This window comes from Mastigoproctus giganteus, chromosome 13 (assembly GCF_048544385.1).
Source record: "Mastigoproctus giganteus isolate SK-2022 chromosome 13, ASM4854438v1, whole genome shotgun sequence".
Lineage (NCBI taxonomy): Eukaryota > Metazoa > Arthropoda > Arachnida > Uropygi > Thelyphonidae > Mastigoproctus > Mastigoproctus giganteus.
This window is the reverse complement of record NC_143587.1, coordinates 112,404,806-112,427,529: the sequence shown is the minus strand read 5'-3', so window position 1 is coordinate 112,427,529 and position 22,724 is coordinate 112,404,806. Positions and strand designations below refer to the sequence as shown.

The 22,724-nt window shown below is 38.2% G+C and overlaps 1 protein-coding gene across 1 annotated transcript in view; it reads left to right on the top strand.

Moving 5' to 3' along the window:
- Positions 1 to 22,724, top strand: part of LOC150076368 (TGF-beta-activated kinase 1 and MAP3K7-binding protein 1-like) — a 154,648-nt gene that overhangs the window by 23,753 nt on the left and 108,171 nt on the right. Inside the window, exon 2 of the mRNA XM_090387335.1 lies at positions 6,733 to 6,866. Coding sequence (XP_090243461.1) covers positions 6,733 to 6,866 — 134 coding nt within the window. The remainder of the gene's footprint in view (positions 1 to 6,732; positions 6,867 to 22,724) is intronic.

Here is a 22,724-nt window from a genome sequence, read left to right as displayed (position 1 = left end):
AATCCCAGTTTGTAGGGTAGTACTGAGTTACGTTTTTGCTCACTAATAGAGCAAATAATAAAATGTCCTTAGCCTAAATGCTCTCAGCCTACACTCAGCTTTATGGAATGTGCTGAGGGTGCAGTGCATACAGGCACTACAACAATGGAGAGCTCCTAAGGCACACCAACATTTTTTGATAATTTCCATCTTGTGCACATCAAAATGAAAATTGAGGCTGATACTGTTCAGTCTAAATACAGAAAAAACAGCTACAAATTGTTTGCAATTTCAATGCATTGCAAAGAGTTGCATTTATTTCTAATGAAAGATAAGAAAATATGGCTGACTCCTGTTAATCCAGGATGGCTGAGAAACAAATTGGCTTGGATAACTGAAACCTCCAGATAATCTGAAGGTGCAGATTATCTGGAGAAATCGGAGAAAGATTTATAAATGTGACAAAAACATGAAGTTATAAATTGAACACATACTGTATTCATATACAGTAATACCCCGACTTACGCTACCCTGACTTACGCGAATTCGGAGTTACACGGTTCTTGATTTTTTCGTTTGGTGTATATCTAAAATTAGCTTACCAGTGATTTGTAAGTCAAATCATAAAGCTTGGGTGACAGCTTACCTTTTTGAGGACTGGTTTGGTCACCACTTCGTACTCGAAGTCGAACGTTATTGGAAGTCTAAACAGATTCCATTTAAAGTGATGCTTCTTATTGACAATGCACCCGGTCACCCTCCTGCCACCCTAATTAATTTCGACCCACGTGTGAAAGTTGTGTTTTTGCCTCCAAACACAACCAGCTTGCTTCAACTGATGGACCAGGGAGTCATCAAACATTCAAGGCTTACTACACGAGACGTTCGTTTGCATCTGAATGAAGCCATGAGACAAAATAGTGAGATATCTGTTAAAGACTTTTGGAAACAATTCAATGTTTTAGATGCCGTAAGAATCATTGAAGAATCTTGGGATGAAATTCACAAAAAAAAACATTGAATGGCCTCTGGAAGAAACTTTGTTAATTTTTTTTCAAAAACGAGACGGAAACAACGCCAGGAACTGATCATGTCGCTCATGTGATAGAAGAAGTTGTTAATCTTGCCAAGCAATTAGATTTGGAAGTCAATGGTGATGATGTCAACGAGCTGTTGGATTCACATAGTCAGGAGCTGACAATGAATGAGCTCATAGAGATGCGTGAGCAAAACGTCACTGAAGTATCCGACACTTCAGACCCAGTTCCACCAGAAAAGCACATGACAATTGCAAGTTTGACAGAAGGTCTCAGCTCAATTGAAAAGGGCTTAAAATTTTAGAACACATAGACTTCAACGAAGAACGCGTTATAGCTACAAAGCAAGGAATAAAAAAATTAACTTGCTACGAAGAAATTCTGCGTGAAAAAAAAGGCGCTGTGTCGTCAGACGAATTTGTTAGATTTTATGAAGCCATCGACATCGAAATAACTTTTTTATGTAACTCATTTATTTTTTTAATACATATTTTGTATTAATATGTATAAATAACTGCAATTTTATTAAATATTTTTCTTCTAAACTAGTGTTTTTGTTAGTCCTTGGTTCCAATTAAACAAAATTTATATGTATTTATATGCAAAGTGGTACCCCGACTTATGCGAATTCGACTTAAGCGATTTTCGTCGGACCCACCTATCGTGTAACTTCGGGGTATAACTGTATATAAAAGTATACTACAGCATGATATTTGATATAAAATTTAACATGAACATATAATTTTTTTGAAAAAGGAGAACAGTGAATTTTTTTTTTTTTACTGTAATTGAAAGTGTATTTTTGAAGCATCATTTTCTTAGCAAGAGTAGCATCTCCTTGTTGTTCTGCTACTCTCATTAAAGTTGACACTAACACATTTTTCATCTGTATCGATGATCAGAATTTTTTTCTATAGAAAGAACAGCACTTTTCTGTTTTAGCATGATGGATGCAAATGGACTCAAATTTAATTATCTTGTGATGTGATCCTTAACAAATCTTGGAATTTGCTGGATTTTAAATAAGAATATTCTTGCACCCACTGATTAAAATAAAATATCTAATAAACCATACAAAAAAAAACCAAGTAGTAAAATATAATAATTATTTGTTATTAATATAATAATTATCTTGTTATTAATATAATAATTAACAAGATTGGTGAGGGGAATGAAGGGATCCTCTTACCAAGAGAGGCTTAAGTTCTTCAAATTGCAGCTGCTGGAGACTAGGCACCTGCGAGGTGATCTGATTGAGGTGTATAAGGCCTTGAATGGGTTGAGCATGCTGAATTCTGATGGGATTCTTCCACTTGTTCAGATTACGAACCTAAGTCAGCATAAATTCAAATTGAGGAAAGACAGCTGTAGAATAAATGTGTGGAAATTTGCCTTTAGCCAGTGGGTGGTTAATTGCTGGAACAAACTTCCATCTGTCGTGGAAGTTGATAGGTTAAATAAATTTAAGGAGGAATTGGACAAACATTTAGAGGGAATGGTTGTGCGAACATTTTTTTTTTTTTTTTGGCTGATGCTGCATAAGCTCATATGCTTGCTTTCTAGCATCACATGCCACGATTACTATTACTATTTAAGTTGATAAAACCATTAAGACCCAGTTATATTTCAGTCATGCATATACAGATATAATTATATGTATTAGAATCTAATATTTTAGAATAGGAAGCTGAGACTGTAAAATTCAAACTATGATGCTAGTGCATTTTCATAATTACTACGTAGTTGAATTTTTTTAAAACAAACTGAAGTTTGTACATTGGCATCATTATTGTAACATTTTGTTGTGAAATCCTTCAAGAGTTGCCCTCCTTATACTTCAAATAAGACACTTCCCCATTACAGAAGACTGCTGTTACTTTCTATTGAGTATATATTTTCAAAATATTTTGTAATATTAATTGAATATTTTCATAATACTCAATTGAAAATAAGTAACAGTCTTCTCTAATGGTGAAGTGTTACTTATTTGAAGTATAAGGAGGGCAACTTGCTTTGCAGGATTTCACGATATGATATGTTAAAATAGTGATACCAATGTACAAACTTCGGTTTGTTTTAAAAAAATTCAACTATGTAATAATGATGCAAATGCACCAACTAATGTCATAGTATGAAAGAATCTTATATAGTCCACTGACATCCTCGAGAGCCAGGCACATGCAGGATTGGCACCTCTGTGGGCAGGAGCAGCAGCGCATAGCACACGCTTCTTGATTAGACCAGGGTTCGAGCCCATGACCACCAAATACGGAGGATGCGGAAAGGTCAAGGAATGACCACTGCATATCCCCGGAGCAATATGGCCTTAGTTGCTAATGCTCCTAAAAACCAAATAACAACAGCATGCAGGATTTTGGAAATCCTAACTGTACTGGTTTTTTTTAAGGTTATGCATATAGCCTGAGTATTCATGGGTGGTTTGCTGTTTTTATTAGAGTATACAATAGCTCTGATCCCTATAATCTCAGCGGAACAATAGTCTCCAGCATTAAGCCAAAATATTAACCCCTACTGCCAGATTGGTGTGGTGGATAATGTACTAGTCTAAAAAAAAAAAAAAAAAAAAAGGATTGTGAGTTTGAATTCTGCCTCTGGTAAGGGTATTGAGATTTTCCAATATTTTTTAATACAAGATGTAAATAAGGTGATATGATTTTAGCAATTGAATCACCTTAGAAACTTAATTTATACTATTATATTATATTGTGAACTAGTCTTCAGTGGTTTGCAAAATGAATGATTTTATATTTGAAAATACACAGTAACAATGACTTACAGTTTGGGAAATATTTTAAACAAAGAAATTGGTCTTGGAAGTTATTAGCATTAGCAGAGGAATATGATGCAAGAAAGCAAGCTATACAGCATCAGCCAAAAAAAAAAACCTTCCTGTTTCACTGATCCATTCATTCCAAATGTTTGTCTAGTTCTGCCTTGAATTTATTTAAGCTATCAACTTCCAAAAACACAAAGTTTGTTCCGGCAATTAACTACCTGCTGGCTAAAGGCAGACTTCTGCACATCTGTTCTACAATTGTTTTTCCTCAATTTGAATGTATGCCTCTCAAGTTTGTAATCTGAGCAAGAGGAAGAATCCCCTCAGCATTAAGCCTGCTGAATCCACTCAAGGCCTTATACACCTCAATCAGATCACCTCACAGGCACCTAGTCTCCAGAAGCTGCAATTTGCAGAACTTAAGCCTTTCTTCATAGGAACATCCCTTTGTTCCCTTCACCAGTCTTGTTGCCCTTCTCTGTACTTGTTCTAGCAACTCTACATCCTTCCTAAAATGAGGCTTCCAGACCTGGAACTCATTAACAGCAAACACTGGTTAAACAATATCATAGTGTTTCCTTAGGTGTGACATCCATATACAGGGTGTCCGTAAATGTTTTCGATTTTGATATTTTTTTATCCATAGATTTCAATGTTTGCAACATCTGTAATTGATAAAATGGCACAATTGAAGGCATTTCCGAAGAACTTTCCAGACAATTGTTTTTGCTACGTTAAGTTTTCTACTGACACGCCGTACAGATTTTCGCCAACTGTGAGCAAACATCTGTTGAATGGCTTCAGCACTCACTGACGGTCTGTCTGCACTTTTGTGTTTACACACACAGCCCTCGGTAACAAAACGCTTGTACTAAGCATGAATTGATGGTTTACTCAGAGGAGCCTTCATATACTTTCGTCAAAACTGTCGCTGCATTGTAACAACAGATTTTGTTTCATGAAATGCTAACACACAGAATGCTTTCTCTGGCCCAGTTGCCATTTTGCCATTCTGGCAAATGTAGCACTGCATAGCGGGTAGAATGCAAAACTGGCAGTCAATTGCCAATTTTAATAAAACATTGAATTGCTCTTTCAACTGGTATGTGTTTCTTGAATGTAGCTTGAAGTAATTCTGAATAAAAAAAAAATATCAAAATTGGAAATATCATTTACAGACACACTGTATACTATATGAACACCTTTAATATGTTATTTTAGAATAACCTTGGAATAATTTACAGAAATGGCAAGTTTTTCGATTTATTTTTTTTATGATCAAGTATTTGCCAAATTCACAATCTTGCTAAAATAGTCTGATTTAGAAAGTTGAAGTGTATATACACCGATGAGCCAAAACATTATGACCACCTACCTAATATGATGTTGGTCCTCCGTGTGCAGCCAAAACAGCTTGTACCCGGTGAGGCATGGACGTTACAAGATTTCTAAATGTGTCTTGTGGTATCTGGTACCAACACGTAACCAGCAGATCCTTTAACACCTGTAAGGTCCGTGGTTGAGACGGAGCAGATCAGAGTTGCTGTTCCAACACAAACCACAGCTGCTCGATGGGATTGATGTCTAGGGAATTTGGAGGTCAGACCTGGAAAGCTTCCTCATGTTCCGCGAACCAGTCTCGAACAATCCGGGTGGTGTGGCACGGCGCATTATCCTGCTGAAAGACGGCACTGCCAGAGGGGAAGATCGTTGCCATGAAAGAGTGTACTTGGTCAGCAATGATGTTTAGGTATGTGGCAGACGTCAGTGCCCAGCACATGGATCACTGGACCTGGGGTATCTCAGCAGAATATCGCCCAAAGCATGACACTACCATTGCTGGCTTGTTTTTGTCCCACAGTGCATCCAGGTGCCATTACTTCCCCAGGTAAACGACACATGCGTACCCAGCTGTCCACATGGTGCAACAGGAAACGTGATTCATTGCACAAGATAACCTTCTTCCAATCACTGAAGGTTGTTTCGATGCTCGCATGCACATTGTAGGTGCGGTTGCTGGTGAACCGTGGTTAGAATGGGCACTCAGAGCAGCCTGCGGCTATGCAGCCTCATTTTCAGCAGGGTTCGATGTACTGTGTGTTGTGACACATTACTCCTGTCACCAGCATTCCAGTTACCAGCGAGTTGCACCACAGTTGCCCTTTTGTTCCCTTGTACCATCCAGGAGAGCCTTCGCTCACCTCAAGCATTGATGAGCTGTGGTCGTCCAACACCTCATCAGCATTTCGTGGGTTTCCCCTCCTCGGCTCCGTACCCAGGTGGGAAGGAGCAGCAGTGCGTAGCACACGCTTCTTGATTAGACCGGGGTTTGAGCCCGTCACCACCAAATATGGAGGATGCGGAAAGGTCAAGGATTGACCACCGCATATCCCTGAGCAATATGGCCTTAGTTGCTAATGCTCCAAATAACAAACAAATAAATCCCCTCCTCGGACCACTTTTGGTAGGTACTAACCAAGGCTGACTGTGAGCCAGCTTCACCAGCCGTGCCATTTTGAATATGCTCTGCCCCAGTTGTCTGGCCATTACAATTTGGCCTTTGTCAAAGTCGCTTAAGTCCGCTGCCTTTCCCATCTGAAGAACACGAGTAACACTGATTAACAGAGTTCGGTATCAAGTGTTTTTATACCATGTCCTGACCTGCGCACCCACTGTAGTTCACCTGCAGTTGCTTCAATTTGCATAATGACTCGCTGGTCATAATGTTTTGGCTCATCTATGTTAAGCTTATGCGATGACTATAATTGGACTGTAATTGGAGCTTTTTTTCATTATTTCATTTGAATAAAAAATTTACTTGAATATTTTAATTTAATAATAATAAATCAGTTTAATTTTTGAGTCTTTTTCCTCATAAATAGTTTCTCTATCATATTGATAAGAATTTTATTTATTTAGGAGTCCCATATTTGGACAGATGATTTACCAGTATGTCATATGTCAGGGCTGGGATTTTCAACCAATCAGATTTATAGAGAAGATGGCAATAGGACAGAAGAGCATGAATTTGAAGATTCCAGTATTCATTTTCGGTAAGAATTATTTGAAAAGTAATTAGTATATATATCTTTCAGTGAATAAGAATTTTATTTATTTAGCATATGAAATAATACAACACATCACAATCAGAAAAAAAAGGATCACAACTGTATGTCTAAATTATCATTATATTCAATTAAGTCTGGTGTCAGTAGAAAGAAATCTCTTGAGCTAGCTCTGTAGGCCCTTGAGACATTCTTGTGTAATGTCATTGATAGTTTGTCTTTCAGCACACAATTGCACTGTGGGGAAGATATTTTATTCCACTTGTAAAAGAAATCTGCACAAATTCCATGATTAGTTCATATCTGGTTTAGTGTTATCCAAATCTTACGAGGCGTCAAATTCAGCTGATTTTTTCTGTTATGCATAGTATATTACTATACTCTGAAGGCAGGAACAAGTTTCATTCATGTGACCATTGATCAGTCAGATTAAAGTTGTCAGCTTTTAGATATACTATACTCTGATATACTATACAATGGTCCTTGAGGTTGTCACAGACATTCTCTCAGATATGCCAGACAAGCTGTACTTGCTACCTGTGAGTCTAAAACACTGATGGAACTGATATTCAGGTAACACTCAAGTCAAGTGGACCAAATTTTGGCAAAGTCCGGACGGTCTGTGACAGCCAAATCCTCTGCTTGCACCTTCACGATGGTGGGACTGTTAGTAATCCTGGGTATAACCTCCATGCACAAGTACATGGTGGGTGACCATCCAGGTGTGAACCAATGTAAGCAAGGGTCGAGGTGTGGCACCCACACCACATGGAGCAACGCCGCCCTTCAATGTTACCAGGCAGTACTAGGTGGTAGATGACGACTCTCATCAACCAGTGCAATACCACCACTTTGCTTATTGGAGGCTTGAAGTGGTGGAACCCATGTTTAGTCTCTAGAGCTAAGTTCCAGTCAACCCTTCCCCATCTCTTCCATCATGCAGTATGATTGATGATTTTTGAGGTTATGATGAACATCGTGGTGAGATCCAATATTCCTTACATTTCGAGGGTACAGCTCTAAAACGGTGTTCGCAGGCCGGCCGCTAGTTAGTACTTCAGACTGAACCTATTGGTAACTCTCTAGGAGGCTTCCGGATCAGCTAGTGTATAATCTTGCTACCTCTACTCTGCCAGATAGTGACTGGAGGGAGTCCGAGTAGTGTGTATGCGGAGAGCATTGTCGAGGCCACATTATGTCAAGGATCTGGGTATATTCTTACCATGTGTATGCCATATCCAAAAATTTCATTGCTTCATACAGCATGTCCCACCCACTTTTTCTTACTATTGAATACACGATGAATTATCAAACTGATAGAGCAAGCTTATCTGCGAAAAGATCTAAACCTCCCAAGCACACTTCAGGAATAACTTTACAATTTACCCCATCGACAGCAAATGTTGACCAATTCATTTCACAAATATACGTGGTCTCAGTTCTAATCTCAACGATGTCCATTTCCACTTGCAGCCTGCCAAACCCCATGTACTTTTTCTGACAGTGTCTCAGTTATCGGTTGATTCAACTACTGCACATCTCAGATGCCCAAATTATTCGCTGTATGATTCTTTTTGCCTCAAAGGTGGTACTTGTGCATATGTCCGTTCTGATATTTCCTGTCAAAGACTTGGCAATTTGGAATCTCCTCTCTTTGATCTTCTCTGGCTTAAAATCTCCCAACTCCACTGATCACTTGGAGCTCTTTGACTTCCTCTCTTTGCAACTTGACTTTCTCCAGTCCAACTTTCCTAACAGTGAGGTAATTTTCCTTGGTGATTTTAATGTTCACAACTCCAGCTGGCTTCCATTTTCTAGTCACACCAACCCAGCTGGCCGAGATGCTGAGGCTTTTGCAATTACTAATGATCTTGCACAGATTGTTCATTTACCTACAAGAATACCGGACAATCCTAATCATACAGCCAATACGCTTGATCTTTTTCTCGCAAACAACCCTTCTAAGTACACGGTCGAAGTGAGAGGTCCTTTAGGCACTTCAGATCAGGCACCTCCATAGCCAGGTGGGTAGGAGCAGCAGTGCATAGCACACGCTTCTTGATCAGACCGGGGTTCGAGCCCGTGACCACCAAATACGGAGGATGCGGAAAGGTCAGGAAATGACCACTGCATATCCCCAGAGCAATATGGCCTTAGTTGCTAATGCTCCTAAAAACCAAATAACAAAAACAACAAACTTCAGATTACGACTTGGTGATTGTCTCTTCTCCAATGGAACCTTTATCTCATGGCTATTCCCAACCTCCTGTTGTTTGGCATTACAAGAATGCAAAATGGGATGACCTGTGAGACTTCTTTTCTTCTTTTCCTTGGTCGGATTACTGTTTCAAAAGTTCTGATGTCAACGTTTGCTCAGATCATGTCAGTGAAATTATTCTTGCAGGAATGGAATCCTTTATCCCACACTCCACTTTAAAATCTCGTCCTTTATCTAAACCTTGGTTTTCCAATAAATGTGCTAAGGCTGTTCAAGAGAAGAAGGTTGCATATCGTAATTGGCTTGTTTCTAATTCTTCAGTTTCATTTTCTGCCTACACCAAAGCTCGCAACAGTTGTAAAGCAGTTATTAACCAGTTCAAACAAGAGTTTGAACAGGCTAAGAGTAGAAAACTAGCTTCTTGCCGTAATGGTATCCGAGCATTCTGGTCTCTTACCAAAGCTATTGGCCGCAACTTTTGCCCATCTCTTTTCCCACCTCTGTCCAAACCAGATGGTTCTGTTGTCACTTCAGCCAAGGATAAAGCTGACCTGCTAGCATCCCATTTTTCTTTCAACTCATGCATTAACGATCTTGGTAAAACACCTCCCACTATTCCCAGCACACCCATTCAATGCCTCCTGTGGTCTTCTGTCAAAAGGATGTCAGAAGGATTTTGACGAATCTTGATGCTAAGAAAGCTCCAGGTCCCGATGGTATTTCTCCATTTGTTCTCAAAACCTGTGCTCCTGAACTTACTCCTATTCTTTGCCGGCTTTTTTCACTTTCTTATTCCAAAGGTGTTTTTCCTTTTACTTGGAAATTTGCTCATATCCAGCCAGTTCCTAAAAAGGGTGACAAATCCCTCCCATCCAATTATCGTCCCATTGCAATTACTTCTATTCTTTCTAAAGTAATGGAGAAATCAATTAACCGCCAAATTTTAAACTACCTGGAAACCTTCTGTCTGATCAACAATCGCCAGTATGGATTTCATCAGTGTCGATCCACTGGTGATATTCTGGCATATGTTACCCATTTATGGACTAATTCAATGGAAAGGTTCGGTGAAACGCAAGTAGTTGCTCTTGACATCTCAAAGGCTTTCAATCGTGTTTGGCATAAAGTGTTCTAAACAAGCTTCCATCTTATGGTTTGCCAACTGTTTTTAGTAATTGGTTATCCAGTTTTCTCTCTGATCGCTCACTGAGAGTGATGGTAGATGGCTCTCTGTCTTCTAACTTCTCCACTAATGCCGATGTTCCCCAAGGTTTAGTTCTTTCCCCCACTCTTTTCCTCTTCTATATTAATGACCTTCTTCCATTGACTGGAAATCCTATCCATAGTTTTGCAGATGATAGCACATTGCATTCCGCTTTCCATTTTGAGAAACCTTGTCCTGCTCAATCAGCTTCAACTTCTCGAAAATCTGCTACCAATTCCTTAAATGCTGATCTTCGGGTAATTCTCCAGTGGGGCAAAGACAACTTAGTTGATTTCAACCCTTCTAAAACTCAGTCCTGTCTTATATCTCGCAAAAAGGATTCTTCTGCCTCCTATGCTTATCTTTAGTGACACTCCGATTTCTAGGCAAAATGATATATCTCTTTTGGGAATTACTCTGACTTCTAATCTCTCTTGGCACAAGCACATTACAAATATTGCTTCTTCTGTATCTAAAAAACTTGGTTTTCTCTTTCGCTCTTGGCGTTACTTTTCTTCCAAACAGCTGCTCACTCTGTGTAAATTGCAAATCCGCCCTGCCATGGAATATTGTTCCCACATCTGGGGTGGTGCCCCCAAAACCTCTCTCAGGCTTCTTGATTCCATTCAGAAGAGGGCAGTTAGGTTAATTAATGATTCATCTCTAACAGAGTCTCTGCACTCGCTGTCTCATAGACGTACTGTTTCTGCTGCATGCCTCTTCTACAGATGTTTCCATGGGCACTGTTCTGAATTAGCTTCTATAATTCCTGCTCTCTCGTTCAAAACAGTCCGAACACGTGCCGCCACCAGCCAGCATCCATTTACTGTCCCACTTCAAACTCACAGAACCAACTTTTCATCTTCCTCGTTTATTCATTCAACTGCCGTTTTCTGGAACAACCTTCCTTCATACCTATTTCCTGAAAATTACAGTCTACAGAAGTTCAAGTCCAGTGTCAACAAATATCTTCTTTCGTCTTCTCAACCTCCAACCCAAGCACAGTACTAAGTACTATAGGTTCTAACACCTCTCGTGTTTGGTGTTACATAAAAAAAAAAAAAAAAAGATTCTCAGCTGTTCTAACTGGGGGATGTCTGGAGCAAAGTCTGTTAATACTTAAATCAGCAATATCTTCATGAATAGGCAGTTACGAGTTTTCAGATATCTTATGGTATTCTCTAACCAATGCATTGGATCTACGAAGTTTTGGTGCAGGAATGTGACTTAGAATGGACCACACCTACTCAATGGAAGCCATTGAGTAGGTGTGGACTTGATTGTTCCTGAGATTAAGCACATGGTATTATTCAGTTGCACATCGATCATTTTTAACATGTGGACTATTTAACCAGACAGGGATGCAGTATTCAGTTGTAGAGTAGATAAGTCTGCTGGCCAAGCCCTCATTGTTTCTGGAGGATGTTATTTTGGGTTTTCAATTTTGCAGTAGTCTCTAGCAAATGTGTTTCGAAAGACAAAGTTCTATCAAATGTTACATACAGGTACTTAGGGTATCTGTTATGTTGTAGGAAAGAATTATCAAAGTACCCCCTCCTAAGATCTGTGGTAGCTTTTGTCATTAAGATGGAAACAAGCAACCTAAGTTTTATTCATGCTAGGTTGGAGCCTCCATTTATGAAAGTAATTTCCAAGAGTATTTAAGTCATTTTTAACTTTTCTTCTGTTTTTTGTATGGATGTAGGTTTTGTAGCTAATACCCAGTCATCAGCATATCCAAATTTTCTTGACCTAATGTCAGTCATATTGGCAATATTTAGACTGAATAAAAGTGGGGTTAGTACTGAACCATTATTAAGTTTTTTTTTTGCCTACTTATTGCACTACCCATAATCACTTGAAATACTCTATTGCTCAACATATCTACAAGTTGAGTGATGATCTTGCAGGGTATGGCTTGAAGTAATTTGTAGATCACTCCCTCTCTACAAATAGTATCATATTCAGCAGATGTTTTAAGTCATCATTGGAAACTTGCCTCTATGTAGGTTGTTAGAGAAAGGACCTGGTCGGTACAGCTTCATTGAGCCTGAAGCCTGCCTGCTCAAGAGGTATTTGCTCTAATATTTTTGGACCAATTTTGATCAGAAGTCATTGTTCCAGTAGTTTTTGCACACACTTAACAGTAAGATTGTGCAATACTCTTTGGCCTATTATTAGTCTTGCCTGGCTTCAAAATAGCAATCATTTTTTTTTTTTTTTTTTTTTGAGTAGGCAGAGTAGTTTACCAGTCTGAGGGGTGTAAGTAGTAAACCGAAACAGCCACAGTTGTGCATTTTTCTGCGTCACGAAAAATGTGAGACTTCTGCGTCTCATTTTTCGTGACCGATCAAATTTACTCAGTTGAGGTGCTTCAAGGATGTTTCACTTAAAAAAAAAAATTACATGGGATTAAATCTGGTATGGTGGATGAGAGAAAACAGTGATGGAGCACTTTGCAAGAAATTCTCAAATGGAAAATGCTGTGTGGAGGGGCACTACCACGATGCCAAACAGCATCTCACAATCACTGTAGACCCGTTTTGTAGTGGCCCCGAGTGCCAAGTGTTTCTAGTGATTAGGCGATTTCTAAAGTGAGTGTGTTACATATATCTAGAGTTTAAATCTAATTCTCTATTGTATATATATATATATATATATATATGAGTTAAGTTAATAATGGTTAGAGTTTTTTTAAAAATAAAATATGATATACTAGCTTATCAGGTAAACCATAAACCATGGTGAGTACCCAACGTGACCTGGAAAAAATCAATCTATGCCATGACATAAGCAATAAAAATATATAAAAATACCATTAAAATGTTAGTTATGGCAATCAGATACATTGCAAGGGACTTTTTCGAGGGCTAACCCTTACAATGTATCAACCATAATTAACGAGCTATCCGTTTCTGTAGTCATCGTCCAGCATAACTATGTCCTAATATACGTAAAATAGTATTAAGTTAGAGCCAATGGTATAAATATAAATTTATATTTATAATTTATATTTATAAATTTATATTTATACCATTGGCTCTAACTTAATACTATTTTACGTATATTAGGACATAGTTATGCTGGACGATGACTACAGAAACGGATAGCTCGTTAATTATGGTTGATACATTGTAAGGGTTAGCCCTCGAAAAAGTCCCTTGCAATGTATCTGATTGCCATAACTAACATTTTAATGGTATTTTTATATATTTTTATTGCTTATGTCATGGCATAGATTGATTTTTTCCAGGTCACGTTGGGTACTCACCATGGTTTATGGTTTACCTGATAAGCTAGTATATCATATTTTATTTTTAAAAAAACTCTAACCATTATTAACTTAACTCATATTCATACAGACCGATGTAATGTTTAATCGTCCTAGATGGCATTAATTGGTTATGTTACTACTTAATATTTATTATAATACTTATATTTATTATAACATTTAATATTTGCTTTTTATACTTGGAAATATATATATATATATATATATATATATATATATATATATATATATATATATATATATATATATATATATATATATATATAGTTGCTGAAAAGTATCAGTGCAAAGTTCCGAAGGAAGGAAAGACACATTTCTTTTATTTATATCCTAGTCCTACTAACCACTAATCTACTTCCACTTGGTCACTAGGTGGCACCGCTCCAGTCCTGTGGTGAGGCCGGAAACCTGGGAGGAAAAGTTCTCACTCCCAGGGCTAAAAGGAGCAAATGAATGATTCAAACATTACAACCATGGATCCCAAAGATCTGATGCCTTTGAGTTGGAAAAATGAGGACAATGAGACTATTGCAACTAAAAGGCAAAAAAAGGACGTGACATTGCTTCATGCACCTACATTTATTGTCTTTTATTCTACATCAAAACAGCCATTAGGAAAACTGTCACCATTGTCATCCAGAAATGTTTAGAAAGTGTGGCTGGAACACCACAAAATGTAAAGCCACTCAAATTAGGCAACATCTAGTCGAGACAGCAAATGCCAAACATGCAGAAAGACTGCGTCAAATGAAAACATTTGGTGGGATTCCAGGAAAGGTCTCTTCCCAATAATAGGCTAAATACATCGAAAGGAGTCATTTCTGAATGGGACCTTATCAGTGTCTCTGAAGAAGAAATTAAAAATGAACTTGAAGATCAAGGCGTCGTAGCTGTGAGAAGGATTAAAATTACTAGAGATGGGACACTTACCCCGACCAGAAATATCATACTGATGTTTAACACGCCTAAACCACCTACATCTGTGAAGGCTGGATATCTAAATTGTAACATCAGACCATACATTCTGAATCCTGTCTGCTGCTTTAAATGCCAAAATTATGGTAATTCACAAATGGCATGCTGTGGTGTTGCCATCTGTTCCAACTGCGGGTCTCAGGAGCACAGCAATCAGAACTGTTCGACCAAGAAACCAAAATGTCCAAACTGCAAGGGGGACCATTCCGCCTATTCCAGATGAATATTGGAAAAGAGAAAAGCAGATTCAACGGTATAAAGTAGAACATTCTGTCACATACCAAGAAGCTAAGAGAACTGTACTCCTGACTATCTTCAACAGACCTTCCTATGCACAGGTCATAACGAATCGGCGTACAATAGAAACCCAAACAGCTTTTACAATTCCTCCAAAGAAGTTCATCTCAAATTGGGCAAACAGCTTTTACAATTCCTTGGGCATGTATGCTATTTACAGTATCCCAGCCAAAACATCAAGAGAAATTCACCAACACACCACTATCTGTACTTCCCGATGTAAAATATTTGAAAACGAAAGCCTCGCAAGAAAAACTTAATGTCATAAGCCAGAAGTCAACTGAACAAATGGAAACCAGAAGCGACCAACCAAGCAGACAAATCAGTAATAGAGATTTTTGCAGAAGAGATGGATACTGGAAAACCTTATTTCCCCAAAAAGGGGGAACCTACATGTGAAAGATTTAAAACAGCATCTAGGAAACAGTCTGAAAACCTCTAGAGTATTCCGCACTAACGTAGGTGACATATACAATCTGATTGCACAGTATGCACTGCTATGTCTTTGCTTGCAAGAAACCTACATCAGACCTCAAGACTCTACCTTAATAAAGAACTATACAGCATATCGAAAGGACAGAGTAACAGGTAGCACAACTCATGGTGGTGGTGTGGCAATACTAGTAAATTCTCACATTCCTTCACAGATTGTCCTGCTAAACACAACCCTTGAAGAAGTTGCAGTACGCATAGCCACTAGATCCCTCATAACTGTAATAACAATTTATGTTCCACCAAACCAGGATTTATTACAACAGGACTTAGAAAGCATAGTAATGCAGTTATCTACCCCCTTCTGTGTACTAGGCGACCTGAACGGGCATAGCCTGTGTGGGGTAACACAGCCACAGATTGGAGAGGAAAACAAATTGAAAAATGGATAGACAAGAATGATTTAACTTTGTTGAACGATGGCATACATACATATATGCATCTTCCATCAGGTAATACTACAGCTGTAGACCTGTCTGTATGTTCTCCAATACTTGATTGGTCAGTGCACAGTGATCCTCTCAGTAGCGATCACTATCCAATAATCATCACCATGTCATTAGGAACTACATGCAAGTCACTTAAAACTCCCAGATGAAAAATAAATGAAGCAGATTGGGAAACTTATAAATCATTTGCAAAACTAAATGTTGGTACTATCAAGCAAAAATTGTTAGATGCAGCAGTACAATATGTAACAAATAAAATAATTCAAGCTGCTTATCACTCTATCACAAAACCATCGTCTCACTTTCCAACGCATCCAAAATCATGGTGGAATGCAGAATGTGCGCAGGCTAAAAAAGAGCAAAATAAAACTTGGAATACTTTTCGAAGATATATTGTTTAAGAAGGCAAGGGCGAAAGCCAGATATATTAGGCAAGCCAGTAGAAAAGCACCCTGGATAAAATTTGCATCTACATTAATAAGTTCCACACCATCTAAAACTGTGGAATAAAACTAACAAAATGAATGGAAGATACCAGATTACTCCAACTCCAATCCTAAACTGGAATGGACAAGTCACTGCAGAGCCATCAGAAATAACCAATGTACTGGGCAAAACCTTTGCCAAAATATCAGCAACTGCCTCATATACTCCCAGTTTTCAAATATACAAGGCAAGAATAGAAACACATAAACTGAATATTTTCACAAGAAATTATGAAGAGTACAACCTACCTTTAACATTCCATGAATTAAAACATGCTCTATCACAGACAAAGCAAAGTGTTGCAGGACCAGACCAAATTCACTATATGGCATTTGCATTAGTAGAGGCATGCAATGCAAGAAAGCAAGCTTATGCAGCATCAGCCAAAAAAAAAAAAAAAAAAACCTTCGCTTTCACCCCTCCATTTGTTCCAAATGCCTGCCCAGCTCAGCCTTAAATTTATTTAGGCTATCAACTTCTACAACAAAAGATGGAAGTCTGTTCCACCAATCAACTCCCGCTGGCTAAAGGCAAATTGCAGAACTTAAGCCTTTCTTGGTAAGAGCACCCTTTTGTTCCCCTCACCAATCTTGTTGCCATTCTTTGTACTCATTCTAGCAACTCTACATACTTCCTAAAATGAGGCCTCCAGACCAGTACACAATACTCTAGGTGCATTATACAAGGCAATGGTCCTAGAGTACACAGTACTCTAGGACCATTGCCTTGTATAATGGGATAATTACCTCCCTGTCCCTGCTAGCAAAATTCCTGTATAGCATTGACAAGACTCCATAACCTGCCCTAGAAGCCTATCTGCACTGCTCAGAGAACTTCATATTCGACTGCACAGTAACCACCGTGTCTTTTTCACTTTCCACTTCCCTGAGTGTAGTACCACACAGTTGGTATATTTCTCTTCGGTTATTGCTACCCATGTGCAGTACTTTGCATTTGTCAATGTTAAATTTCAGTTGCCACTTCTCAGCCCATTTGCCCAACTTATCTAGATCCAGTTGGAATAGCATACTGTCTTTACTATTGTTAACAACCCTGCCAACCTTTGTATCATCTGCAAACTTCGACATGAAACCTGATATACCTTCATTAATATCATTGATAAATATACAAAACAACAATGGGCCCAGCACCGAACTCCACTAACATTTGTTATTTAAATTATGTTAAAGCAACTCGATGAACAATCCCACATGGCATTATTAGAACTATATAACAGAATCTTCCTAGAAAACCAATTTCCAGACAGTTGGCATCATGCAATAATTCTTGCTTTCCCAAAACCAGGGAAAGATCTCTCTGACCCACGCAACTACCGTCCAATAGCTCTAACAAGTTGCCTGGGAAAAGTTATGGAGAAAATTATCAATGCTCGTCTAAACATGGTTTTTGAACAGAAAACCATGTTTAGACGAGCATTGATAAACATGGTTTTTGAACAGAAATAACCTTCTCAATCCAGCACAGAATGGTTTCAGGTAAAATCGTTCAAAATTAGAAAACAGTGTGCGGAATGCCTTTATCTGAAAAGATCACCACATAGTGATCTGTTTCGATATAGAAAAGGCTTATGATACAGCATGGCATTATGGAATTATCCAAAACCTATATCACTTTGGATTACGTGGACATTTCTTATCCCACAGGTCATTTCAAGTTAAGTTGCAAAATACTCTTTCAAAAGTCTTCACCCAAGAAGAGGGCCTGCCTCGAGGGTCCATGCTTAGCACTATCCTCTTTGCTGTCAAAATAAACTCCATAACTAAACATATACCAAAACCTGTTGATATCGATTTACACGTTGACAATTTCAGTATTTCCTATCACTCTCAGAATATGCAAAGTTTAGAATGGCAGCTACAAAGAACAATAAATAAAATAACCAAATGGGTGCAAACAAATGGCTTCCAGTTTTCTGCAGGAAATGAAACCTACACCCTGATCCTGAACTTAAATTGGATAGGTATATGATCCCAGCTGTACCAAACATAAGATTCTTAGGGCTTCTCTTGGATAAGAAATTAACATTCCTTGATATTAAGCAACTAAGACGTTCATGCATCAAGAAGTTAAACCTACTCAAAGTTCTTTCCACAACAACTTGGGGTGCAGATCGACATACACTACTTAAACTTTATTGAGCAATGGTATGTTCCAAGCTGGATTATGGAGCACCTGTTTACGACTCCGCAAGACCAAGTGCACTGAGATGGTTAGATCCCATACACCACAGTGCGCTTCGTATAGCACTTGGAGCTTTTCGCACTTCACCTGTACAAAGCCTATATGCAGAAGCCCACAAACCTTCACTACAACTTAGATGACAGAACTTATTACACTGTGCTGTCAAGATGCACAGAACCTCTCTCTTTACCGATCATCCAAATAGAGAGGTTCTGTTTTCATCTTACTGGGAAAACTTATACCAAGCCCACCCACGAATGAACCAACCTGCCAACATCCGTCTAAAAAATTTACTGTTAAGCCGAGAGCTTAATTATGGCAGCACAACTACTACGATTACACAGATCATTCCACCATGGATTATAATTCAACCTGCATACGACCTGAATTTTAAATCCTGGGGAAAACAACTCTCCCGAAAACAAACTACCAGCAGCTACATGCAGCATACAAAGAACAATATGAACATCACGCTTTCGTATACATAGATGGGTCAAAAACAGAGACTTGTGTAGGAGTTGCAATTCACTTTGAAGGCTGCACTCTCATCCAACAACTTCCAAAAGAATGCAGTATTTTACAGCCAAATTACAAGCCATTTTGATGTCCGTAAACAAAATTAAACATAAACAGACAGCAAACAGCATAATTTTCACTGACTCGCTTAGCTCTGTCACTTCCTTGCAGAATGCCAATACCAAAGCACACCCAGTTTTACAACAAGTCCAATATTCAGTATCAAAGCTGTTACAAAATAATCACAAGATCAGATTCTGCTGGATTCCAGGCCATACAGGAATAACTGGAAATGAAAGAGCAGACAAAGCGGCAAGAGAAGCTGCTACCTCTGACTATGCCTTTCACTCAATACCTTATACTGATTACAAGTCATTAATCCACCAAAGCAAGGTCAAACTAACACCAAACTTCGTGTAATTAAACAAACACTTCGTCCATGGACTACTAGCTGCCGATCCAACAGACTCGAAGAAGTGATCCTTGCTCGATTTCGAATCGGGCATACCCATGTGACTCATTCTTACTTACTCAGAGGTGAAGACCCTCCTCAATGCCAAAACTGTCAAGTTCCACTCACTGTACATCACTTCATGGTGAACTGTCCAAGATTTAATAGAGAACATTTAAGAGCATTTCAAACAATAATGAATGCACAAAACAACCTAATGCTTAAAACAATTTTAGACGACCGGCCAAATATTAACATCGTTTTCTGTTTCCTTAAGTTAATCAGATACTACCAAAACATATAAAAATTAATAGTATAACATTTACGAAAATGCTACATAATTATAAAACAAAATCTTGGCTTCCTTCTAAACAACATCAAGAAAAATGAAAAATGTCAGTATGAAACTCTCTAACCTAGAGAGTCTGTCTGCTAGACTAGGCACATTATAGACTAAGCTGCTCTTGTGCCAATAGCTCTCAAACAACCACCACCACCACCACCACCATTTTGTAGTACTTCTGGTTCTCTGTTAGACCAGGTTGGAAAAATTCATAATGAATAATGTCCTGTGAATCAAAAATTGCAATAAGGATGATCTTCACATTTTTTTGAGATTGTCTTGCTTTTTGGAGTGGGGTGCTTGGAGAAGATAATCTTCCATTTGATTATCAAAATTTTGGGTAAAGCACATCACATTCCAAAATCTTGTGTTAAAATTGACAGAAATTTCCCATAGGAAATATCAATTTCACTAGCAACTTCACAAATTACTCTGTCAGCCAGTCTTGATCAGATCATAATCATGAATGATTAAATCATTGGTTTTTGAAGAGCAGCCAGGCAAGAATTACCTTAAACAGAAAAACAGCTCTTTAAGCTTTGCAAACTACTGAAAAGTCTCCAAACAAAACTTCAAACAAAGCCAACATCTCAGAAAAACTGTTTTTAACATTTCGTGGATTTCTATTGCATTTCCCCCTAATTCAAAATAAAATCTGATGCAAATTCTTTGCTCAGTAAAATAACTCATTTTAAAATGTGAGGAGACAAATAAAACACCTTTTCAAAGCATGCTAATTTGGACTGACGATCCATGTCTTACTATGTCTGGGTCACCAGACATAGTAAGACATTGATTTTTATTTAAACAGCTCCTCCCCTCCCTGAATTAGTTGTACTTGGAGTATATTGCCTTTGTTCTTTTAATTTCTCTCTATACATTAAAAAAGTTTTCCTCCTAGTGATATTTATTCGAGCCAATGGGAGAAGAGTCGAGGCAATTAAGTAACTACAAATGCAATTAATTATTGACAACTGCCTCCATAACATTCACCAACCTCGTGCACATGCTTCACTGTCTGACATTTGATGTTCCATTGTAATGTTTTTTGTATATTAATGATTATTGTATATTTGTAAATAGTTTAGTTTGTAAATATTTTAATTAAATGTTTTAGTCCTGCTCTTTTGGATGCAACAATATTCTTCATGCATTATGGAACCTGAAGCCAAAGGCCTTTGGCTAAAATCTGTTATTTGGGTACCACTTGTCTCCCGCACAGTGGGCATGGTCATAGAATGGTGTGATTGTACGGTTGAGTTCTGTGATTGGGTGATTATTGTGAATGCATTTTGTTTCTGATTGTTTTGTGTCATCGAGGTGGGGTGCTTAGATAGGGTGTTTATCCCCCATATCCCGCTGTTTTAAAATTAGAAAACGAGTTCCTGATTTTAAAACAGCGGCAAGTGGGAGGATAAACACCCTAGGGATGTGAACCTAAGAGGAAAAGGGGTGGGGCTAAACAATGAGTGGCACCTGCCAGTCACTGCCTTCTTCCCGACTTTTAGTCAAAGTATGGAGTGGTACCCAAGATCTGAATTTTTACCAGGCCTTTTCCTAAGTGACCTATGTAAACACAGGTAAATAATTACATAGTGTTATTTATTTGACCTTGAGAATGCTGCACTCTACAAATGGGATTGCTGTTAAGAAATCGCTGGTTGGGGTTGAACGCTAGAGAGATGTGTTAAAAGGCCTAATAAGTCAGGCAAATTTTGATGTTATTAAATTTAGGCATGTGAAGGCTAGATAAAAGATAATAGTGTTAGTTGTCATAGAGATTTACACGAAATCGGTAGAATTTAGACGTTGATTAGAATTTGGCGGCATTGTTAAGGGGTGTACTCGGTTGGTTTAGTGAGAGAGAGAGGGGGGGGAGACTGAGGACTGGGAGGAAAATGGATAGAAGAATAGGGATGAGTAGGCATCCCCAAAGAGGTCAGTGGAGACGAACTCCACCAGGTGAAGTATGGGGGGAGGCAGAGACCTGTCTCCTCCCTCCCCTGCCTTGAGATGGGATTTTAAAGGGAACTGGGTTAGAGGACCCAGTTCAGATTGCCAATGGCATGTCGGCAGCAAAGCTGCAGTATGTCTTTGTTGGTGGTGGTTGCCATGTCCATGCAGCATCAAATCCGGTAAGGTCAAGCTGCCCATCTTGCTCTGTGGATGGGATATGTCAGCTGGCAGCGGGAACCCACCAGGCAAAGGGGTTGGGAGAGACACACATTTACTTCATTCATAATCTGCATTATTTGTTTATTATTTTTTTTAATTACTTTTTTCTTATTTTATAATTTTTTCCCCCCAAGTTTTATATATATACAGTATGTGTGTGTGTGTGTGTGTGTATGTATATATATATATATATATATATATATATATATATATATATATATATATATATACACACACATACTGTATACATATACACGTACTTATACATACACATACTGTATACATATACACGTACTTATACATAGACATACTTATACAGTAAACTGACCAAAAATCTTTTTCCTATTGCATATTTGCACCATCATATCAATAAAGCCCTTAACATATTAAGGCACAAGAACCTAATAGATATTAATATAAACAGCATTATTGACTTATAATTATTCCCATACGCATCAAGTATGTATATAGTGTAAATACAATACACTAGGCCTCTTTGGTGTCTTACAGTCTGGAAAACTCGTACCCACCGATTGGCCTAACACAGTGTATTTATCTTGTAATTATTTTTAAGTCTATCTTGATTTATTTATTTATTTAATCGCTAATTGTGATTTGATTGTAACTTAAATGTACACAATTACACTTTTAACACAACTGACTTAAATACATGATGCACTAACTCTCGGACATTCATTCAGGGTCCTAACTATAGGAACAGGTTTGCAACCCCGAATTACCCTAGC